General features: G+C 44.0%; 1 protein-coding gene across 1 annotated transcript in view; it reads left to right on the top strand.

The window, feature by feature from the left end:
- Positions 1 to 216: 216 nt before the first annotated feature.
- Positions 217 to 25,221, top strand: part of LOC127002810 (uncharacterized) — a 48,417-nt gene continuing 23,412 nt past the window's right edge. Inside the window, exons 1-2 of the mRNA XM_050869015.1 lie at positions 217 to 290; positions 21,052 to 21,238. Of these exons, the coding sequence (XP_050724972.1) occupies positions 217 to 290; positions 21,052 to 21,238 (261 nt within the window). The remainder of the gene's footprint in view (positions 291 to 21,051; positions 21,239 to 25,221) is intronic.

Genomic DNA, 25,221 nt, shown 5'->3' with positions numbered 1-25,221 from the left:
CTTTTCTAACTATTTCTTCTATAACTTTTAATTCTATTGTTCAAGTTTAATATTAGGACAAGCTGAAGTTATGTCATTTTAATTGGAAGACACACTTAACCAGTTACTATATGTCAATTGTGTTAGTAGTGCTGCCTGCTCGCCTGACTGGAATGTCCGACTATTTCTTTTTGGGCCTTGCCTTCCCTGCCCAGTCTAGGCTGGTTGTCGGTTGGTATGGCCCTACCAGGTGAGAACCTGGTGAGGCGCCTTGTTCACTCATGCCATCAGGATCACCCGCTGCCCCGAGGGTGAGTTTTGGGTAACTGTGGTAGCCAGGCGCCTTGTTCACCCGTGCCATCAGGATCACCCGCTGCCTCGAGGGTGAGTTTTGGGTAACTGTGGTGGCCAGGCGATTTGTTCACCCGGAGGAAGGCGGGCAGATGCGGGGGTCACCTGGGAGGCTGGAGCTGAAATCTTGACCTGTGGCAAGACGGCTTTTGTAGAATGCAGTAATTATGAAAGACAGAGAGGGGAGTGAAAAGCAGCATTAGTGACAGTAATAGGCAGGGAGGAGTGGGCTAGGAGGCTAGGGGAGGACAACGGGGCAATCTGTACAGTGATGGGGCTGTATGGAGACAAAAAGGAAATAGAAGGAAGGGGGAAAATTTACGAAACCTTAGCCACCTCTGGCAAAGTTAATACTTACATCATAGATTTCTTTTTGGTCCCTGAATGCAGTGCAGTGACAAGTGACTTCCGGAAAGGAGAAATAATCCAATTCAGGGACTATTTATTGGTGAAAATAGGGGATAATAATTCATGAAAGCGTCGCCTCTGGCGGCGGCCGCCATGGTGACGGTGCTGCCGCCGCAGCCGCAAAATAGCTCGCAGAGGGATTTAGGGTGGGGGAGCATATTTAAGCTACTCCAACCGAACTTTATGACCTAACAGTTAACGGGGGTGGGGGGCTTCACCCTCCCTGGACCCCCCTTCATGTATATGCAACTTATTTCTGCGAGGAGGTATTTCTCGCAACACCGGAGACACCGCCCCCATGGCGGCCACCGCCAGAGGAGGCGACACTTTCGTGAATTATTATCCTTTATTTTCAGCAATAGATAGTCCCTGAATTGGATTCTTTCTCCTTTCCGGAAGTCATTTGTTACTGCACTGCATTCAGGGACCAAACATAAATTCATGATGTAAGCATTAACAGAGGCGTTCCAAGAGTCTTTGGTACCCGGGGCGGAGCATAATTTTGCACCCCTTTCCCCAGGTATATATATATATATATATATATATATATATATATATATATATATATATATATATATATATATATATATATATATATATATATATATATATATATATATTTTTTTTTTTTTTTTTTTTTTTTTTACGTTGTTGCCTATTGCGCCGGTAGGCATCTTCCCGGTGGGGCCTGATGGTCGGCCCAAGGCTTCTTCCAGGTGGGGCCTGATGGTTGGCCCAGCCCGTTCTGGCGCAGGCGAGTGTTTATAGTGGCGCCATCTTGCGTTGGCTCATGCTGCCCCCCGGAACTCGTTCTTGATTCGCTTGGACGGCTTCCTCTAGAGTCCGGGTTGATGGGTGGTCTTCAGGACAGCATGTGGGTAGTTTTAAGCCACTCGGCGGTGACTGAAAAATCCGAGTGGTAGCGTGAGGATTCGAACCCGCGTCGTCCATCACGCGGCGAATGTGGGTCCAGTACGCTACCAGTTCGGCCACCGCCTACCCATATATATATATATATATATATATATATATATATATATATATATATATATATATATATATATATATATATATATATATATATATATATATATATATATATACAGGTAACTCTTGATTTACGCGTGTTTGGTTTACGCGTTTTTGTAATAACGCGAGGTCCAAAATCTAAATAAATTTTTAATTTACATGTTTTTTCACTTATATGCAATATTTTATGGATGTCTCACGCAACTGGACTCACACGGCGCCGCGGCCACACTGCTGAGCTCGGTTCTTCCCGCGCGCCACTTGAACAACAATACAGTATACACGCTGCCACGCTACTCAACAATAGGGGTGGACAAGTACCGGTACCAGTACCGGTACTAACATTACCAGCCATACGGTACGGTACCGATAACAGACTGCTCGGTACCGGTACCAATACTAGCCAGTCGCACATGGTGTCCCTCATTTCTTCCTCACACAGTGAGGCTGAGATTGAGTGCCTGAGTGGATATCTCGGTGATATGTTTTTTCTCTCTCTCTCTCTCTCTCTCTCTCTCTCTCTCTCTCTCTCTCTCTCTCTCTCTCTCTCTCTCTCTCTCTCTCTCTCTCTCTCTCTCTCTCTCTCTCTCTCTCTCTCTCTCTCTCTCCACTGAATGAGGTGAATATTTATTTTTCGATAGAAACCTACCTCTTGTTTGATTTACATTGTTTTTGATTTACGTGACCTCTTCAAGGACAATACTCAATATAAATGTAAATCAGAGTTACCTGTATATATATATATATATATATATATATATATATATATATATATATATATATATATATATATATATATATATATATATATATATATATATATATATATATATATATATATATATATATATATATATATATATATATATATATATATATATATATATATATATATATATATATATATATATATATATATATATATATATACTTGGTATGAGAGGCTTCTGTGTTGGTTTCATATGTACGAAGAGTATAATAGGCGTCGCGGCCAGCTGTTTCTTGGCTTGCCCCTGCCGAGGGGCAAGCCTCTCCAGTATTTGGAGAGGAGAAATGGCGGATGGACGTGGCAACATTCCATCCAGTAAAGGTAAGGGGGGGGTGCAGGCCCCTCCCCCTTGGTTAGCATGGGGGTCGAGGGGGGCAAAGCCCCCGTTAGCTGGTCATAAAGTTTGGTTGTAGTAGTTTAAATATGCTCCCTCACCCAAATACCCCGACTTCTGCGGGTCCCCCAAGATCGTTGGGTGAAGGGGATTAATTCGGCTTTTTCTTTACTTTTAAGTACTTCTACCTTCATATTATGGTTAAGGGACATGTATTTAGTCCCTTAACCATAATATGGAGGCGTAATATCGTATTTTGGAGACGCAGAGTGATTCTCCACAATTACCATGTTATGGCCCTGGTGGTAGTGTGACCCTTCCTCTGTACCCTGTGGTCATTATCAGGGGTAGTGTTATGGCCCTGGTGGTAGTGTGACCCTTCCTCTGTACCCTGTGGGCATTATCAGGGGTAGTGTTATGGCCCTGGTGGTAGTGTGACCCTTCCTCTGTACCCTGTGGGCATTATCAGGGGTAGTTTTATGGCCCTAGTGGTAGTGTGACCCTTTCTCTGTACCCTGTGGGCATTATCAGGGGTAGTTTTATGGCCTTGGTGGTAGTGTGACCCTTCCTCTGTACCCTGTGGCCATTATCAGGAGTACTTTTATGACCCTGGTGGTTGTGTGACCTTTCGTCTGTACCCTGTGGGCATTATCAGGGGCAGTTTTATGGCCCTGGTGGTAGTGTAACCCTTCCTCTGTAATCTGTGGGCATTATCAGGGGTGGTATTATGGCCCTGGTGATAGTGTGACCCTTCCTCTGTACCCTGTGGGCATTATCAGGGGTAGTTTTATGGCCCTGGTGGTAGTGTGACCCTTCATCTGTACCCTGTGGGCGTTATCAGGGGTAGTTTTATGGCCATAGTGGTAGTGTGACCCTTTCTCTGTACCCTGTGGGTGTTATCAGGGGTAGTTTTATGGCCATAGTGGTAGTGTGACCCTTCCTCTGTACCCTCAGGGCATTATCAGGGGTAGTTTTATGGCCCTCTGATGAAAACAACAACAACAAAAAAACAGTTTATCCAAAACACCAAAATCTACCAGTAAAATAATTGCTCCGTCTTTGCAGGTGATTCAAGGCAGGAAGATATTTATTTCTGATATAATAATTATTCTCTACGCATAATATGTTACCACTGTCTGACGCTTCACCAGGCTCAGAGTTGCCAGTTCTGGCCAGTCACCGCCGCAACACGCCTCCACTCTGCAAGACAAAGTGGATCGCAAGCAAGTACAGTCATACCTCAGTTCACGAGTTTAATTCGTTTAGAAAAGTTTCTCTCAAAGCACAACACTCGTAAACCAAAAAGAATTTCCCCATTTAAATTAATGTGAATCCCATTAATGCGTCTCATATCCCAGAAAATATTTACATAAAAATCATTTTATGTTATTTTATACAGAATAGAAGCACAGTAGAACCTCGTTTACCCGGCACGAACTGGGGGAAGCTCATGTTGGATAAACTGCATTGCTGTTGTTTTGAGACACTCCTATAGAATTGTCAAAACTTTTTTTTTTCATCCAGGCCTACTAGCGCCAGTAGGCTTTCTTGGTTGAACTTAGTGGTCGGCCCAAGCCAGTCAAGGCACAGGCAAGATTTTATAAGAGCGCCATCTATTCTTGGCTGGTAGCTGTGGATTGGAACCACATCATCTAGGACACGGGTGAAACTCGGGACCGGTACGCTAAACGCTCAGCCACCGCCGCCCCAATAGAACAAAGCTCCTTTAACTTAACCTCATTTGACATTTATAAAGTACCGTTACTACATATTCAATTACTGGTGTTCAACTTTATATGAAGCTTGGGCAGGGTAGCATATTTCTGAACTGTCTACGGCACCAGCGGCGAGAACGGTGGCGCTGACACCATTCAAGGGGTAACTCAACAAACTTTGACACTCCCACACACTCATGTGTCCATGCCCTCCCTCACCTCTTCTCTCTCTCTCTCTCTCTCTCTCTCTCTCTCTCTCTCTCTCTCTCTCTCTCTCTCTCTCTCTCTCTCTATCTCTATCTATCTATCTATCTATGTATCTCTCTCTCTCTCTCTCTCTCTCTCTCTCTCTCTCTCTCTCTCTCTCTCTCTCTCTCTCTCTCTCTCTCTCTCTCTCTTTCTCACTAATTAGAGAGAGAGAGAAAAACATTTTGAGATAAAAGTGGGCTTAAGACAAGGGTGCGTCATGTTACCATGGTTATTCAATATTTATATGGATGGTGTTATTAGAGAAATGAAGGGCAAAGTTAGAGAAGATGGAGTAAGACTGTTCGATGAGGGAAGGAAGTGGGTACTGAATTCAATACTGTTTGCTGATGACACAGTGCTCATTGCAGAAAATGAAAGTGACCTACAAAATTTGGTCAGTGTTTTTGATAGTGTCTGTAACAGGAGAAAGCTGAAAGTAAATGTCAACAAAAGTAAAGTGATGGTTTGTGAGCGAAGTAGAAGTGAGGTTGCAGATTTTGTATGCCCATATAGAGTGGGAATTAAATGTGAAAAAGAATAAGAACATAAGAACGTAGGAGTCTGCAAGAGGCCGATAGGCCTGTACAAGGCAGCTCCTTTGAACCTAAGCTCCCGTGTATCTAACCCCACCTAATATCGCTGTCCATGAATTTATCTAATCTATTTTTGAATGTGACAATTGTATTGGCACTCACCACATGACTGCTAAGCCTATTCCACTCATCCACCACCCTGTTAGTAAACCAATTTTTGCCTGTGTTCCTGTTGAATCTGAATTTATCCAGTTTAAACTCATTACTTCGTGTCCTACCCAGTTCTCTTACCAACAAAACCTTATGAATATCCCCCTTATTAAAGCCCTTCATCCATTTATAAACCTCGATCATGTTTCCACGCACCCTTCACCTTTCTAGAGAATGCAAGTTTAACTGTTTGAGTCTTTCCTCGTATGGCAAGTTTCTCAACCCCTGAATCATCTTAGTCATCCTCCTCTGCACCGATTCTAACATTTTGATATCCATTCTATAGTAAGGTGACCAGAACTGAACCGCATAGTCAAGATGAGGTCTAACTAATGCTAAATATAGTATGGGGAAGACTTCGGCGCTTCTGTTGCTTACGCTCCTTGAAATAAATCCCAGTACCCTGTTTGCTCGATTTCTAGCTTGAATGCATTGTGCCCTTGGACGGAGATCAGAGCTCACTAAGACCCCTAAATCTCTCTCGCACCCAGACCTGCTTATGAGAGTGTCATTTAAGCAATAGTTATGAGAGGAGTTGTTCCTACCAACACTCAGAATACTGCACTTCCCTACATTGAACTCCATCTGCCATTTATCCGCCCAGCAGTGGCGTAGTAAGGGGGGGGGGGGGGGTCCGCCCCGGGTGACAGCCTGAGGGGGGTGCCATGATACAGGCTCAAGTCTAATGGCTAAATTCAGTAACGTAGCTAAGGGAAGGGGTGTTGGGGTCATATAAGAAGATGCCCCCCCCAGGCCCCCAACAAAGGGGCCAGGCGCCCCCCCCAAATGGTCCATTTCGGAGCCCCATTTGTTGCCATACTCATTTGTAGAAGTGTGTGGGGGGAACCCCACAAGGAGACAAGACCCCCGGGCCCCCGCCCCCAAGATCTCCAGCCATGCCGGCATAAATAATGCCGCTGTGGGTAATGATGGAGTTTTGATAACCCAGCTCCAGCCACGCGTGATACCGTGAGTGACAGCGCCTTGTGTTTCATATGACTGTAGCAGATGAATTGCTTTGCTTGTATCAGATATGTTATTTACTATAAAGAACATATATTTGCATAATGTTGGAGCTAAAGAACTGTAATTTATCATGTGATATTGAAAACTTGAATGTAAATGTTTGTTGTAGCATGAATATCGCTGAACGGTATCGTAGGTAGGTGAGAGGGGAGACGCCTAAGTGCGTGACGGAAACAAAACAAGCTCGTAATGGAAACATCTTCGTCGCATGCTTTTGTATTATTATCATAATAATTTGGCTAGAGTAGGTAGGAATACATCTACCGAGCGGGCGCAAGCCACTCCCAGTGAGGGTGCTGAGCCCCTCCAAAGACCCTTCCCATGTCCTCACTAACCGTTTCCCTATTGTCTCATCAACACCAGAGAGTAGTTCAGCATATAAAGACAGATCCTCTCTATCCACACCACACTACATTCATACAACATACACACCTTTTCCCAAAATTCAAAATGGCGAACCATAACCATGCCTCAGGGTCACCGCCTGGGGGGGTACCACAAATTCTCGCAGGGAGGGCTCCCCTTCTGGCTGCCAACTTGAGATGTGTCTTGATAACTCTTCGAACCTCTTTCTTAACAATTTCTGCAACATTCGCGGTCTTCGTTCTAATTTTCATTCTGTGGAACACCATCTCTCCTCCTCTAAACCTCACCTTCTCTTCCTCACCGAAACTCAGGTTTCTGAGGCTGCTGACAGCAACCTCTACTCTGTTCCCTCCTACTATCTCTATCCTAAATTTCAGTCCAAAGCTGGATGTTGCGCCTACGTGCGGAACAACATCACTTGCTCTCGTGCCCACGACCTTGACTCTCCAGAATTTTCCACCATCTGGCTGAGACATCATTGTCATTCTATTACTAAATACATCTGTTCTGTTTATCTTTCACCTAACTCTACTAACTATGTAAAATTCTTTGACTATTTGAACTCTAAAGTGGAGCACATCTTGACCCACTTTCCCTTCACTGAAATCTCCATTTTGGGAGATTTCAATGTTCACCACCAGCTTTGGCTTTCATCCTCTTTCACTGACCAGCCTGGTGAACAAGCCTACAATTTTGCCCTCCTCAACGATCTAGAGCAGTTGGTTCAGCACCCTACACATATTCCCGACCATCTTGGAGACAGGCCCAACATTCTAGACCTCTTCCTTACCTCTAATCCTTCTGCTTACTCTGTCAAACTGTTCTCTCCGTTGGGCTCCTCCGATCACAACCTTATTTCTGTATCCTGTCCTATCGCTCCTGCACATCCTATGGACTCACCGAAGAGGCGATGCTTCTGGCATTTGCTTCAGATCGGTGGGACGACCTGAGGATGTACTTTTCCGATTTCCCGTGGAATGATTACTGCTTCCAGGAGAGAGACCCCTCTGTGTGTGCCCAGCGCATCACAGAGGTGATTGTCTCTGGAATGGAGGCATACATTCCACGTGCTTTCTCTACTCCTCATGCTGAAAAGCCTTGGTTTAATCACGCTTGTTCTCGTGCTATCAAAGATAGAGAGGCAGCTCACAAAAGGTATCAGAGCCTTCGAACTCCCGCTAACCATGATCTTTACATTTCTGCCCGGAATCGTGCCAAATCTATTCTTCGACTTACCAAAAACTCCTTTATCCATAGCAAATGTTAACACCTAGCTTTCTCTAATTCTTCCAGAGACTTCTGGCACTTAGCCAAAAATATCTCCTCAAATTTCACTTCTTACTTCTGGCACTTAGCCAAAATTATCTCCTCAAATTTCACTTCTTCCTCTTTCCCGCCTCTTCTCAATCCAGCCGCCAGCACTGCCGTATCATCTATCTCTAAGGCTGAAATCTTCACTGAATCTTTCTGTAACAACTCCACTCTGGACGATTCTGGGCATATTCTTCCAACTCATTCTCCCTCTGACCACTTCATGCCTGTTAATAAGATTCATAATAATGATGTTTTCTATGCCCTCTCTGGCCTCAATCCTCGGAAGGCTTATGGACCTGATGGAGTGCTTCCTATTGTCCTTAAAAACTGTGCTTCCGTGCTGACACCCTGCCTTGTCAAACTCTTTCATCTCTGCCTATCAACATCTACCTTTCCTTCCTGCTGGAAGTACGTCTTCGTACAGCCTGTGCCTAAGAAGGGTGACCGTTTCAACCCCTCAAACTACCGCCCTATAGCTTTACTTTCCTGTCTATCTAAAGCTTTTGAATCAATCCTTAACCGGAAGATTCAAAAGCACCTTTCCAATTCTAACCTTCTATCTGATCGCCAGTATGGGTTCCACAAAGGGCGTTCTACTGGCGATCTTCTTGCTCTCTTAACTGACTCTTGGTCATCCTCTCTTAGCCGTTTCGGTGAAACTTTCTCTGTTGCGCTAGACATTTCGAAAGCCTTCGATAGAGTCTGGCACAAGTCTTTGCTTTCTAAACTGCCCTCTTTCGGATTCTATCCCTCTCTCTGTTCCTTTATCTCCAGTTTCCTTTCCAGCCGTTCTATCTCTGCTGTGGTAGACGGTCACTGTTCTTCCCCTAAACCTATCAACACTGGTGTTCCACAGGTCTCTGCCCTATCACCCACTCTCTCCCTATTATTCATCAATGATCTTCTTTCCATAACAAACTGTCCTATCCAGTCATACGCTGATGACTCCACTCTGCATTATTCAACTTCTTTTAACAAAAGACCCTCTCAACAGGAATTACATGACTCCAGGCTGGTTGCAGAACGCTGAACCTCAGACCTTACTATCATTTCCGATTGGGGTAAAAGGAACCTTGTGTCCTTCAGTGCCTCAAAAACCCAATTTCTCCACCTATCATCAACTCGACACAATCTTCCAAAAAATCCCCTATTCGACAACATTCAGCTTTCACCATCTTCAACACTAAACATCCTCGGTCTATCCTTAACTCAAAATTTTAACTGGAAGCTTCACATCTCTCACTTAATCAGCTTCCTCTAGGCTGGGCGTTCTGTATCGTCTCCGCCAGTTCTTCTCCCCCGCACAGTTGCTATCAATATACAGGGGCCTTGTCCGCCCTCGTATGGAGTATGCATCTCACGTGTGGAGGGGCTCCACTCACACAGCTCTCTTGGACAGAGTGGAGTCTTAGGCTCTTCGTCTCATCAGCTCTCCTCTTACTGATAGTCTTCTACCTCCTAAATTCCGCAACTATGTTGCTTCTCTTTCTATCTTCTATCGTTATTTTCACGCTGACTGCTCTTCTGAACCTGCTAACTGCGTGCCTCCCCCCCTCCCGCGGCTGCGCTGCACATTACTTTCTACTAAAGCTCATCCCTTTACTGTCCAAATCCCTTACACACGATTTAACCAGCATCTTCACACTTTCATCCCTCACGCTGGTAAACTCTGGAACAATCTTCCTTCATCTGTATTTCCTTCTGCCTTCGACTTGAACTCTTTCAAGAGGAGGGTATCAGGACACCTCTCCTTCCGAAATTAGCCTCTCTTTTCAGCCACCTCTTTGGATTATTTTTAGGAGCAGCGAGTAGCGGGCTTTTGTTTTATTACTGCTTCCTTTTTTTGTGCCCTTGAGCTGTCTCGTTTGTTGTAAAATATTAATAATAATAATAATAATAATAATAATGATAATAATAATTATTATTATTATTATTATTATTATTATTATTATTTATTTATTTATTTATTTATTTATTTATTTATTTATTATTTTTTTTTTTTTTCGTTGGGGATATACCCCAGTGGAGGAAGGCGGTGCATGCCGCGCAATCCCCCAGATGGCTGGTAGAGAGATACCCAATTCTTTCAAGGAGGTGGCCCAACAACGGGGCTGAGGGTGTCGGAAAGAGCCCACCTTTCCACCCCCATGGAAACTGATAGGTCTCGAACCCACGCTCCAGCATCCCGCCGAAGCGCTAGGCAGAGACTACCACGGGACCACGGGAGCCCCCTTTATTATTATTATTATTATTATTATTATTATTATTATTATTATTTATTTTTATTATTATTATTATTAATAATAATATCATCATCTTAATTATTATCATCATTTTATGTAGAACACCGAAATCGTCGTTAAGTGACTGAAGTATCATGCAGAAATATAATAATAATAACAATAATGATAAGAAGAAAAAAAATGAAGAAGAATTGTAATAATAAGAATGATGATAATAATAGTAATAGTCAGCCAGTTTTCTTTTCTGCTTTTCAGTGGTCATCTCTGAATTTGTCTGGCTGGAATAGTAAGCGATGTACGGGGATAATATTATAATAATAATAGCCTAATGAATTAAGGCAGGGCATTCAGTCTTGAATATATATATATATATATATATATATATATATATATATATATATATATATATATATATATATATATATATATATATAATATATATATATATATATATATATATATATATATATAGGCATGTAGCATGTCAGTATGGCCGCCGCGCCATGCCATAGAGGCCTGAGTGCTGCACCGTGCACACTGGTGACTGGAGGCTGTAATCGTGAACGCCTGCTGCTGTAAGGCAGGAGTCGTTCTTTAGCAACCTTTTTTTTAACCTATTTTAACCTCTTCACTGCCGGCTGCATTACGTACAAGGAGGTGATGTCTGTTCTGACAAAAAATGGGGAGGGGGGTGCGAAATTATGCTCCGCCCCGGGTACCAAATACTCTAGGAACGCCTCTGACGCCCAGTCATAAAATCTGTTTAGTTCATCCAGGAGAATACTAGCGTCCTGATCCGACTCAATTACTCTACCGATCTTGGTATCATCTGCAAACTTACTGACATCACTACTAATTCCTGTATCTAAGTCATTGCTATAAATAATAAACAAAAATGGACCTAATACCGAACCTTGTGGGACCCCACTCGTAACACATTCCCAGTCAGATCTTTTATCATTGATTTGCACTCTTTGCTTCCTGTTGCTAAGCCACGCCTTGACCCAGTTCAAAACTTTACCCTCTACTCCGTGAGCCTGTAATTTAAGCAACAGTCGTTGGTGAGGAACTTTGTCAAACGCTTTACTAAAATCAAGACAGATAACATCATAATTTTCATCTCTGTCTACCGCCTCAAATATTTTATTGTAGAAGGACAAGAGATTGGTGAGGCATGACCTACCTTTAGTGAACCCATGCTGCGAGTCGTGAATTAAGCTGTTTCTCTAGATGCTCCCGAATGTTCCTGGCTATTATGGATTTCAGCATCTTGCCTATAACCGATGTTAAGCTAAGTGGGCGATAGTTTGAAGCAGCTGACCTGTCCCCCTTTTTGAAAATCGGCGTCACATTAGCTACTTTCCATAGGCTGGGCACATAAACAGTATTTACCGACATCTTAAAGATGTCGGTTAGTGGGTCACTGAGTACATCACCTAATTCCCTTAATACCCTCGGAAATATCCCGTCAGGACCTGGCGACTTATTCTTCTTAAGCTTATCTATCTCATCCTGAACTACTTGCCTGGTAATGATTATATCCCTCAATTTATCGCCATCCCCGCTCTCGTACACCTGAACCCTTTCCGGAATAGTCTTTCGATCCTCTTGTGTGAATACTGAAAGGAAGTAGTCGTTCAACAATGTGCTCATATTTTCGTAATTTTGCACTAGCTCCCCTGTATTTGTTTTCAGCGGTCCAATTTTCTCCCTTGTTTTTGTCCTATACATCTGAAAGAAGCCCTTAGGATTATTTTTCGCTTCATTTGGTACTTTGATCTCATAATTCCTTTTTGCTATCCTGGTGTTTTTCTTCACTAATCTAGATAGTTCGACATACCGGCCCCTGATATGTGTTTCACCATTCTTTATTTTCTGATAAATTCCCTTCTTTAACCAAAATAATTGAATGAAAAGTAATTTTGAATGGTGAAGAAATGGAGGAGGTCAATGAGTTTAAGTACCTTGGATCAGTTATGTGTAAGCATGGTGGTACGGAGGGAGAGATAAGAGAAAGGGCATTGCAAGGAAGAAGGGTGGTAGGGTCTTTGGGACGAATCTTGAATGGCAGAAGTGTGAGCATGGAGGTAAAGGATTTGAAAAATACAATAATAGTACCAATCCTCAAATATGCAAGTGAAACATGGGCCTGGAATGAAAGTCAGCGGTCTAGAGTGCAGGCAGTGGAAATGAGTTATTTGAGGAGTGCTTGTGGTGCGAGTAGATTTTTTTTTATTTTTTTTTTACGTCGCGGCCTATTGCGCAGGTAGGCTTCTTCCCGGTGGGGCCTGATGGTCGGCCCAAGGCTTCTTCCCGGTGGGGCCTGATGGTCGGCCCAGCCCGTTCTGGCGCAGGGGAGTGTTTATAGTGGCGCCATCTTGCATTGGCTCATGCTGCCCTTCCGGAGCTCATCTTTAATCCTAGAATCTAGAGTCCGGGTTGATAGGTGGTCTTCTGGACAGCATGCGGGTAGTTTTAAGCCACTCGGCGGCGGCTGAAAAATTCCAGCTTGGTGGCACCGGTCGGGGATTGAACTCGTGTCCTCCTGAACGCGGCGCCGTCACTCCGTCGACTCAGCCACCGCCTGCCCAAAATGGAAGAATGAATGGAATGAGTAATGAAAGTGTGTACGAGCGTTTTGGAATGTGTCACAGGGGTGAAGGGAAGAAGTGTGGAGTGGTGGAAGAAGTGAAGCGACAGACTTTAAAAGTGGTTTGGCCACATGGAGCGAATGGAGGAGAGTAAGATGACCAGAAGGGTGTGAGTGAGATAGAGGGAGGGAATGCTAGAGGACGACCTCCAGTGAAATGGAGGGATAGGGTGCAAGAGTACGTTAGGGAGAGGGGTGAAAGATCATTGAGAAACTTTGAGCTGGCAAGGAGGGAGTGTCTGAATAGAGAAAGTTGGAAGCTCTTCTGCCGTGGCCATCCCTTGGTGGGAGCTCCTAGGAGCAAGCGTCGATGAAATGAATGAATGAAAGAGAGAGAGAGAGAGAGAGAGAGAGAGAGAGAGAGAGAGAGAGAGAGAGAGAGAGAGAGAGAGAGAGAGCATGGACACAGGAGTGTGTGAGTGTCGAAGTTTGTTGAGTTACCTCTTGAATTTAAGGGTAGGCGGTGGCTGAGTGGTAGCGTGCTGGGCCCACATTCACCGCATGATGGACGACGCCGGTTCGAATCCTCACGCTACCACCTCGGATTTTTCAGTCACCGCCGAGTGGCTTAAAACTACCCACATGCTGTCCTGAAGACCACCCATCATCCTGGACTCTAGAGGAAACCGTCCAAGTGAATCAAAAACGAGTTCCGGGGGGCAGCATGAGCTAAGAGAAGATGATGCCACTATAAACACTTGCCTGCGCCATGACGGGCTGGGACCGACTACCATCCAGGCCCCTCAAGAGAGCCTACCGGCGCTATAGGCGTACACTTAAAAAAAAAAAAAATGGTGTCAGTGCCACCACTCTCGCCGCTGGTGCCACAGACAGTTCGGAAATATGCTACCCTGCCCAAGCTTCATATAAAGTGCACTACCTCTCTCTCTCTCTCTCTCTCTCTCTCTCTCTCTCTCTAGAGCGGGAGAGAGAGAGAGAGAGAGAGAGAGAGAGAGAGAGAGAGAGAGAGAGAGAGAAAGGAAAAGAAGAGATGAGGGAGAGCATGGGCGCATGAGTGTGTGGGAGTATTGAAGTTTGTTGAGTGACCCCTTGAATAGTTTCCACACCATTATTCTCGCCGCTGGTGCCGCAGGTGAGTACACTTTGGAAATATACGGCCGGGTACAGACAAACAGAACACTGTATCGTAACAAGGCCGTGACAGGCAATGAAGATACGCGTACCAAGGTGGGGAAATATCAAGTCCGTAACCGAATCTCGTTGCGTCGCGAACTTTCATGCATCCTACCTCGCTGAATCGGAGTCAATCCGTGTTTGGAGGTTGTACTGTCTCCCCAGTTTTCTTAGCTTTTTGTCTCCGCGTAACCTGCACTACTAACGGACTGGGGCCGTCCATAAGGCGCCTCAAGAAAGCCTACAGGCACTACTGCAGGATGTAAAAAAAAAGAGAAAATAAAGAAAAAGGAGGGGAAGGGGTGATTTTTGCAAATTCAGCACCCAGGTATTTGCCTTTGTTTTGAGGGTGCCGTTGTTTTGAATGCCGGATAAATGAGGTTCTACTCTAATTCGACTAACAACTAGCAATGATAAATAATATAAATAAAAAAAGTATAATGACTTAAATATAAGTACTATAGTGTAATATATAATAACATAGTAATAATATAGTGCTGAAATACAAAGATCGCACACTAGAGCACAAACGTCAGCGGACACAAGCGCACGGGTGTTGCCTCTGCGAGTGTACAACGTGGACTGAAGGTGGTGTCACACAGGGCGTTTTTTCCCTCAACCTTTGGGGCTAGCAGCGACTGTTGTAGCCCCTACACCTAACTGGGAGCAAGTTGTTGTTTTGGGTAAACACTCCTGTCCTCCCGTCTTTGAAGCCATGATCGCACTCACAAACGCTTCTTTCCATTTAGCTGTAGCAATAAGTCCACACTTTGAGTAACAGCAGGACAAGCTACAACAGCCCTTACTTTCGCAAACGGCGCCATGTAGATAGAGGGTGACTGGTTTGTTTACTTTGTTGATACAGGCGACCGACCTTGGTCTTGTGTGATGCACACCCAGAAAAGTTGAAGTGGCCCTTTGCATTAACTGCCAACGTGGTTGGAAGAAAATGGCCCAGTGTGACACCAGCTTGAGACCCCATTCCCATTGCTTTCCGCTCTGAGCGTTTTGCGGCGAACAAAGGGAAACCTACGCTCGCGTCGTTGACTTGTACAAACAGGATTCTCGTAGACCAAGCCATTTTTTGTGATTTCTTTTAGCTCGCAAATCAAAACGCTCGTAAACTAAGGCACTCGTAAAACCAAGGTATTAATGTACAGTAAATCCCTGGTACAACGGACTAAACTCGAATATGTTTGTGAAAGCTCAATACCAGAAACTAAATAAATAGTGACGAGTTGAATTTAAATAATCACTCCGTAATGTTTATAACACATTTTACATATAGCTACCATTTGCAGCGGCTATGAAATGAGTACTAAAATAAACAATTCCATCTTATAGATAAAAGCCTCCTGAATACGATGGTGCTTACAGATTTTTCATAAAACGCCAAATAAGTGAAGCACAGAACTATTTATAAAAACATTTCACCTCATCCATCGTTTGCGCCGACGCGCCGACGGGGGTGGGTGCGAGACTATACTGGTCTGCGGGCCTCGTTGCCATGACAACCCTCGCCTCGCCTCGCTTTTCGTGTGGCCACAAACTCGCCTTGTCGCTCTCGCTAGCTTTCTCGCTTACTGTGTGGCCGCGACCGTAGTCCGTTAATGCCGAAAGTCCCTTAATAGCGGTGGAAATTACAAAGATACGTATAATAATACCGACGAACAGCACAGCACACTTGGCGATGGACTGCGAGGCACTGAGGGTGGCAGGTAGCCGGTGGTTCCCTGTTGGGGGCGTATTGTTACGGGTATGATACGAGTATCAGACATGCACTACACCAAGTCCCCAATTTTGAAGCGATTTCCGATCCCAAGCATTTCCTCATAGTAAGGCGGAAAATTATTAATTTAAGCGAAGTTTCCCATTTAATTCCCTCATAGACATTGAGATGCATTCCTGTGTGCTTCCCAAAAGTTCACCCGTTCCAGAATCCAAGACTCAAAATAATAGAAGAGAATACCAGAACAACTTATTCTATAAACGTGTTGAATTTTAAAATAATCATTAACTTATAAATTGATAACGTACGTACTTATATTATACTGGTGCTTCAAATTTTGCTGTGTGTGTGTGTGTGTGTGTGTGTGTGTGTGTGTGTGTGTGTGTGTGAGGGTGGGGAAGGCTCTGCTCGCAGCTGGCCGAATTTTTCTCCTGAGGTCTCTGATTGGTCCGTGAGCCAGCGCGTCTGGTATTGGTCTGCCGCTTCCCCCCCCCTTGAACGTGAACTTGTAGTTGAGTCACCCAGTCGCGACACACACAAATACTTGGCTATTTTCCATTTCATTTACGTCCTGGATCGATGCATAAAACTTTCTTGTGGTGTAAATAAGTTCCTCATTTGAATGGGAACAATAAGGAGGAAAATATTTCACCTGGTCGGCTGAAAAAAAGACTACTGATACCGAAGGATGGGGCAGCAGATAAAGGGAGGAGGGCGAGGTGGCTAGCAGACGCTATCGCAGGTACCGGGCGCAGTTCGCTAAAAAAACTCTTCTCGGTCAGTCCCCGTGGATTTCTGACCCTCTCACCTTGTCCGTTATATTCAAAATCCTTTATAAGTGGGTCCGTTGTACCGAGGGTTTACTGTACCAATATATATTAACTCTAACATAACCCCTAATGCCTAATGGGGGTACTTTAAAAGCCCATACCTATAAGTTTTCAGTCATGAAAAAAAAGTTAACATCAATCAGATTTAGTTAGGGGGCCCGCAGGGTGTATTGACCTTGATGGCAGCCAGCACCCCATGGCACAAGTATTTCAAATCTTATGCCAGTCAAAATTTGTGTTTGTACTTTTTCACCGATTTTTCTTATGAATACTTTCACTTTTTACCACCCAAAATTTTGCCAGGTATGTGGGCCGGTTTGCCAGATATCCATGTGTCGAATAGTCGTGGTGACGGGGTCTTACTGTACTGCCTAATACATGTATATATTCCAGTATTATTATTTTTGATAATATTATATTTAACACTTATTTCATGCTGAACCTTGCAAGCCTTTCAAAAATACTGCCAGGGCCATAAAACCACCCATGAAAACCCCAACAACTTTCTTGAGAGCCTTTTTAAATAGCTGTACCAAGGCTCCGAAGAGTTTAATACTATGGACCCGAGTGTTGCGTACCCCCTAACGGATGGGTGTTGACCTGCTTTAAACTTATCAGTGTTTCCTGCCTCAGGTAGATCAGGGGAGCGTCGTAGTTCCGGCCTTTGTAACGGCTTGTGTGTCCTCTATGTATGTGTTTGGGGGTCATTTCTGTCATCGTCAAAATGCACTCCTAAATGTTTGGTCCTGTTAGCTACTTGAAGGTATGCCTTCCATTGGATGTGGTTTGTCTTCCATGTTGTATATTGCTATGTTGCTCTTTATTTTGTTTATGCCCTGCCCACATCTATACTTTTACTCATTGCCTTTACTGCTTACTCATCTCCAGTCTCTTTACTCATCTCCTTTTCTCTTTACTCACCTCCATTGTGATGTGCAAGTTTGTTTTGTTTCGCCGACAGACTGTGGTGAGAGAAGTCCATCGTCAGCACATTGTCAACACATCGTCAGCACATTGTCAACACATCGTCAGCACATTATCACCACACTGTCAGCACATCATCATCACACTGTCAGCATACTGTCAGCACATCATCATCACACTGTCAGCATACTGTCAGCACACTGTCAGCACGTCGTCACCCTCGTAAACCGTCTGCCTAGTAAGTTATTTTTCGTGGATTTCCAGATATTTTACTCAGTCAGTTTTCCGTCATGTGGCGGTGCACACCTTTGGGCAGAGTTGCCTTTGTCCTTCTGGGTGGGGTGTGAGTGTTCTAAAAGTTGCCCTTCTCAACTCTTCTGCCTATGAGAGGAAGCTTACGAAAATGAGACGGCTTTTCCCAACTTCCCGAAGTCGAAAAACTGACAGACAGTTTGTTGATGAAAGTGACGATAAAACAACGTGTATTCCTAGTTTGGGTTTGTGGTTTATGAAGCCAGTGTGTTCATTCTATAGTCTTTCTGTAATGAGGAAATTTTTCGGCTAAAATAGAATTGTTGAGCTGTGTGTCCTTGTTTGAGGAGAGCGTCTGACGTGATTTTTTTTAAATCGATAAAATTGAAGAAATAAAAGTCTTCGTACACGCCTCGGCTAACTTGTGGCAAAATATTATGAAGAAATAAGCAAAAATGACAGAGTAATGGCTGAATTCCCACTTCTGCTCGTCACTCACGTCACTATAAAACACTTGATTGCACCATGACGGGCTGGGGCCGACTACCATCCAGGGCGCTTAAGAAAGCCTACTGGCGCTATAGGCTGGGACGTTAAAAAAAAACTATATTAAAAAACAGGTGTATACATCGTCATGTTTCAGCATAGAAAATGACCTAAAAGAATATTCGTATGGCATCTTGAGCAAACTAGCATTTGCGATGGCCTTGTAGGCAGCAGAGCTGACACATACATCAGTCACCCCGGAGGAGCCAGAGATAAGTTTCGCACGTCGGCTCGTGACCAGGATTTCCAAGAAAAGGACACCATCAGATGCACGAAGTCCTTCTAAACATAGAAAAATCTGGAATTCAGTAAAGAATACCATCCGGGAAGGCATCTAGATTTAAAGGGCGAACTCTAAGTCCCCGCAGACTTTCGGCCGTACTATTAGGCACCCTTTTCGACTGTAGAACCTCTTCGACCATTTTCTCCTACCATATTATTCAAAGGGGTTTTTCTGTAGGCGAAGGAAAGGTGTTCTTGGGCGAAATTGTTGGAATCTGGCAAGGGGTCGAGATAGGCACATCTTCGTCAGCCCCTTCGCATATTTTATGCGTCAATCCTGCATTTCTTTCATTAATATAGTAGTAAATGATCCAGGAATTATAATAAAACTTATTTGATCTAATATGAATCGGCAAAAGTTTTTTTAAATAAATGATTTAAAATGTTAAAGACTTTAGGGTTGTATCATGATTTTTAACCCTTGCCGTGTCAACACCCCTGCTTGATTAACTCAAACAGGTAGTCTTTTGCTCCGATGGGGCTCGATCACTTTTCTAACAGCTCCTTGCTTGACGGGATGGTAGTGAGGGGCAGAGAAGTGGTAGCGGCAGGCACGTGTGGACTCTGGGCTGACTGCGTGGAGCCGCTGGAGCCGTGGAAAGGTGGAAACATGGGCAGCACAGGGATGCCAACCTTATCACTCACGCTATGTACGCAATTATATTTATATATTTACCATTCAGTCAACCGTTTTATTTGGTTTAATCACCAAAGTATAATCACACTATATAGTATAATCACACTAATGTATATAAATGCTTCAGTTATCAAGATTTCCATGTGGAGGTGTTTGCAGAGGCTACCAACCCAACTCGAAAAAGCTCGTGTGAGGGAAGGGGTCGATATCAAGTTATAGTATCCAGCAGAAAGGGGACAATGTTTAACTAAGGGAAGAGGAAGAGGAAGGTATTGAGGGAGATGTATGGTATGGCCGTTTAACTTTCCTTTTTAGAAAACGGGATTGGTTTCAATTTTTCTGCAATGACTTCGCCGCTATACGACCGATTTTAATAAACAATACATCAATGGAAAGAGGAGCTGAAGCGCAAGTTTTTCATTTTGAGTTTTCTTTTCAATTAAGGGACAACTGTCGGAAAAAAAAGATATCGTTGATACACCAACAAAATTGAAAAAAATTCTCATCATTTAACAAAAGATTTTCCAGGATGGATCTTTTGGATTCTGCTTTAACTTTCTTCGGTATTTTTTTCAGCAGCGTAGGTGATTAGATGAGAGAGAAACTGAGAGTTGAGGTTTTTTTTTTTAATACATTTTATTTTTTCCTGCTATTATGTATCGACTTATAGATCTGAAAGTAAGCGTATATTACTTCACCATAACCATACATTTCACATGAATATAATCAGGATCATAAGCTAATAATTAAAGAAGTGGCGGACGCTCCCCTCAATACTGCTTGCTATGTCTAATTCTCTCTCTCTCTCTCTCTCTCCAGTATTTATTAATGTCTTGACGTTTTGGCAAGTGTTGGCTGTTTGTTGCATCCATTGTTTTGTAGTGGACTTTGTACACCACAAGTGGTTGTATTATTTTGTCTCCATTGAGCCAGAAGCCTTCTAGTGACCTGTGGAGGTCACTGCACCCCAGGAAGTGAACAGCCTGGGTCTGGTCTCCTTGTCCAGAACCTTTGCTGTGTCTTCACAGAGAGCTTTCTTCTTTACTTCTTGGCCTCCGAGATAGTTTATTTGTCTTCATGGATATTTGTTTTCTGAGTTTTTGTTTCCTTTAATCTTGTTGGTGATGATTTGATTTCATTTTTCACTTTTTTTTTTATTTCATCCACGTTAACTTGTTGTTCTTTCTCTTAAAGCGACGAGGCTCTGCACACTTCCCTACTCTATTCTGTCCTTTTCTTGATGCCCTTTTTATGCTGCCTGTTCTGCAGCATTGTTCTGTCTCTGTTTTCCTCTTCCCTTCTCCTGAAGGTTTTGACAAGGTGCTTTTCAGGTGCCTGCTGCATGATTGCCTCCAGATTGTCAAGGGCAGCCACTGCTCTGCGTCTATTTTGCCTCAGTTTCTTTGATGCAGCTGTCACTGTTGGAGTTGAATACTAGTAACTGTGATGTACTCTGTTTCATTTTTTTTATATAATTTGCAGACAGTTTTGGTATTCATTTTGAGCATGTTTCTATGAGGCTGTGATCTTTGTCCCAACAGCCACCCCTGGTGCCGGTGCAGCAGTGAGGATCTGAGGCGGGTGCTGTGCCCAGCGCTCGCTGCGTCCTCACTGCCGCTGACTTCTGTTGCAGTGGAGGCTGCAGGGCCGGGCAGCAGCCTGAGGGGCCAGGACCAGCAGGAGCAGCCTGCCATTGCTGTGAGGATCAGTGCCAGACCATGCAGTACGGTACGGTGCAATTCCTTCATCATATTTTATGCCAAAGAAAAAAATCAGCACCGTAACTTTGTACAGTGCCTATGTACTGCCTTTGTACCGTACTAGCACTATAAGATATTGTGCTGTAATTTTGTACCTGAAATCGTAGCACACTTAGGAAGGCAGGCACCTGGACAAGCTTCACTCAGGCCAAGGTTTGGTCGTCCCTTGAGAGGGCTGACAGGGCCACACCCTCCCAACCACACTCACCCCAGTGACCAACCCCTAAAGTGAGGGTTGAGGTCAAGATAGGGTGTGCTGACTGCTGTCGCTGCTCTGCTGACCTCCCCTCAGGCCTGGTGAGGGAGCTGAGATTGGTCCACATCCGGCCCAACCAGGCGTGGCTTGCTACGGAGAGGTACAGAAAGGTGGAGAAACATAGATCCTTCCTTCTTACCATACCGTACTATAAAGAAATTCCATCGTAATATTGTACTGTGCTGTCATACAGTCATACAACACCATACTGCATGCTCTGATCAGGGGTGATAAGGAGAACCAGCACCACCACAACCATTTTGCTGCTGGCATCTCCAGCCATATAGGAGAGGGAAAGTGAGTGAGAGAAGATTTAAGACTGGGAGCAAGCTCACAAGACACAGCCTTGCACTCACTGGTGAAGGGAAGCATGAGTGCCAAGAGTGTGGGAAAAGACTCCCTGGGAAGGGTGACCTCAACAAATACACCCACACACTCTGGTGGAAGATGTCATGAATGCCATGAGTGTGGCAAAGTTTTCAGTAAGAAGAGTCACCTCAGCAGCCACACCCTTACACACACTGGTGAAAGACCTCATAAATGCCAAGAGTGTGGCAAAGTGTTCAGTGAGAAAGGTAACCTTAAGCAACACATCCTTACACACACTGGTGAAAGACCTCATGACTGCCAAGAATGTGGCAAAGTGTTTAGTACAAAGCGTCACCTCAAAGTGCACACCCTTACACACACTGGTGAAAGACCTCATGAATGCCAAGAGTGTGGCAAAGTGTTCAGTACGAAGAGTCACCTCAAGGAACACACCCTTACACACACTGGTGAAAGACCTCATCAATGCCCTGATTGTAGCAAAAGGTTCAGTATGAAGGGTGACCTGAATAGACACATACGTACACACACTGGTGTAAGACCTCATGAATGCCTTGAGTGTAACAAAAGGTTCTTTTCTAAGTCTGATTTGAACAAGCATGTTGTCAGTCACTCTAATCTGAGAGAGTTCAAGTGCGATGTTTGTGGGAACCATTTCAAGGCCAAGCGGTATATTGCCGAACACATGAAGATCCACTTCCCCTGAGGTGTTGTGTTGTGCTGCAGTGGTGCTGTATGTGGTGGCTAAGGTTATGTGGAGGACAGTGTTTGGCAACCCAACCCTGGCTCTGCTGACAGGCCTGACCACGTGGCCGTCCCTCTTGAATGGGCCCTTGATGTGTCTGCACCAGGTAAGACAGTTAAGCGAGCGTTCTAAGCGCTAATTGGTTCACGGATTTAGAAAGTCAATATCCGTCAGGGTTGCTTTATTGATGGTTGTTGTTAAAGATTTACCCCTAGTATCACTAGGGGAACGGGCCCTTGTCCGAAGACGGCCCATTAAGAGGGTAAAAATGCTCCCTCCCTGCGCGGGGGAGCACGGGCTTAGCCTAATGGCGGCCCGTAGCAGGGTGCCGACAGACCGACTCTATCGGCGATCGAAATCTAGCTGACCGAGTTGGTCTGTCGACGAGGACTGGCGTGTCTCTGCTTTATTGATAAAAATGCACAGAGGTCATTGACACGGACAAGACATATAAAAGAGGTGGTTGAGTGTATATGCGTGTGTATGAATGTTGTGTAGTGTAGAGAACATATAAATGTTGGTGTGTGTGGTAAACAATATGTAGAAGGAGTGTATAGCAGGACGAGGACATACAGTAGAAGATAAACGAGTAACAATAAATAAACAATTAGGACGCCACAGTACAAACAGGGAGAACAGGACAGCGACAGGAAAGCAGACTTAGACGGCACAGGAAATAAGATGAACGAAAACACGAGTCTGCGCTGCGGCACCCATTTTCTTATGAGTCCCTGGGGAGGAAGTGCGCACGGCTTTCAGCGGTGACTGCTACAAGCCTTCCGCCAGTGACGGGTGCAGGGAATTAAAGGACTCGATGCTGGACGCTGCAGTACACTTAGCCCCTAACCTTGCTGTCATTTCTGAATGGAGGAGGAACTTTGTGTTAGGCGATTTCATTCCATGCGACTCCTTCATCAACAACAACAAGAAAGAGACGACAAAGAGTGAAAGACAGACAGAGGGATGGAGGAACAGAAAAGAAAGAAGAATAAAAAGAATAGTAAAAAAAAGGAGAGAAAGATAGACAAGGAAATATTACGAAAAAGTATGAAGAGAAGGAAAAAGAAGTGAGGAAGTGAAGATATGAAAGAAGAGGAAAAGAAATAGAAGGAATCGTGGAAGAAAAGGAGGAGGAAAAAAATAAAAAGGAAAATTAAGAAAGAACAAGAGAGGAGAAAGAAAAGTGTAGTCCATCAATACATCTATGTGAATGGTTGTTTATTATTAGTATAGAATAATGATTTACTAAAGTCATAAATGAAAGGCTAATGAAATGTAACAGTGGCTTAGGAGGGAATGAAATGATACCACGTTGCAGAGTCTGAGAAAACACTGCTCACGACGGATTAACAACACTATCAGCCACTGCGTATCATGACACGAACCTTCACAGAGTAGTAGTAATAGTTTATTGTTGAATGTACAACAAGGGAGGAGGGTGGTACCTGCCGGCCTCCCCCTAGACAATAAGAAAATAAAGTGAGGGAACTGAGCAGTACATTGCTAAGGCACTAGATGAGAATGAATACAGAGATAGAGTAAATAGTCCTTAGAGTAGAATACTGCAGAACTCACAGCCTTGTATTACATGGCAGTATCTCAGGCTGCCATACACTGCATCACCACCTTGGTGCAAACTTAGGATGTTCCTTGAGGATAGCAGGGAGAACATCATGATTCAGAAGCCAACAAATTGTTTTGGGCAGGTCAAGGTAGTCCCGTGGTTTAACACATATCTTGTGGGTGGCAGCAACCCCGCCGCCACGATGTTGCGATGATTTTGAATGTGAACTGAATATCTCCAGTTTGCCAGTAGCCACCGGACAGAGAAGAGGTGGATGTTATGCTGGTGGCTTGTGGAGCGTAATTGCGCCTGGCAGAAAGCCTGACCCACATGGGGGCAGGCTGCAACAATATAATGTTTTATGAATCTGTTGCGGCCTGACCCATTTTGGGGCAGGCCATCAAGATGGCTTTTCTGTGCATATATATGAATATAAGCTACTGTATATGATTTGTTATTACAATTGTTCAACTGTTTACCTTACAATACAATAAATTAACCAATTCTACTTGTATTTTTTTACTGGTAATGGATCCCATCCCATCAATTTGTCTACCGCGAAGAAAGCGAAGAGTGTCATTCCAGAATATGGCTCTGGTGATGAAGATTCTTGTGGTGAATTCTACAGTCTGTCTTCAAATTATGACTCCTCATTGAACGAAGGATGAAAATTTTCGGCAAAAAGAGCAAAGAAAGTGTCAACCTTTTGTGCTGGCTGTGAGGGTAGTCCATTCATGTACCTAGATTGCTTCAGTGTGAAACATCATGGCTAATATGCGAAGGGAGAACAATGAACTCAAAATATGGGAATGCACATCTTTTGTATATTACTTCCGTCAACGAAGTTGGAGGAGGTTATACTTTCGGTCGGGTCGGTATGTTTATTTATTTATTTATTTATCTATTTGTTTGTTCGTGAGCAGTCTCCTGTGCACAATTTTGCGGATATCTCAACCAATTTTTCTGGGAAGCTTTGTGTCCATCCAGAATAAAAACCATTAGATTTTTTATGTCAAAGGTCAAAGGTCAAGGTCAGTCTCCTGTGCACAATTTTGCGGA

The sequence above is a fragment of the Eriocheir sinensis genome, chromosome 24, assembly GCF_024679095.1.
Source record: "Eriocheir sinensis breed Jianghai 21 chromosome 24, ASM2467909v1, whole genome shotgun sequence".
Lineage (NCBI taxonomy): Eukaryota > Metazoa > Arthropoda > Malacostraca > Decapoda > Varunidae > Eriocheir > Eriocheir sinensis.
The sequence above is the reverse complement of the archived record's forward strand: the minus strand, read 5'-3'. Positions and strand labels throughout refer to the sequence as shown.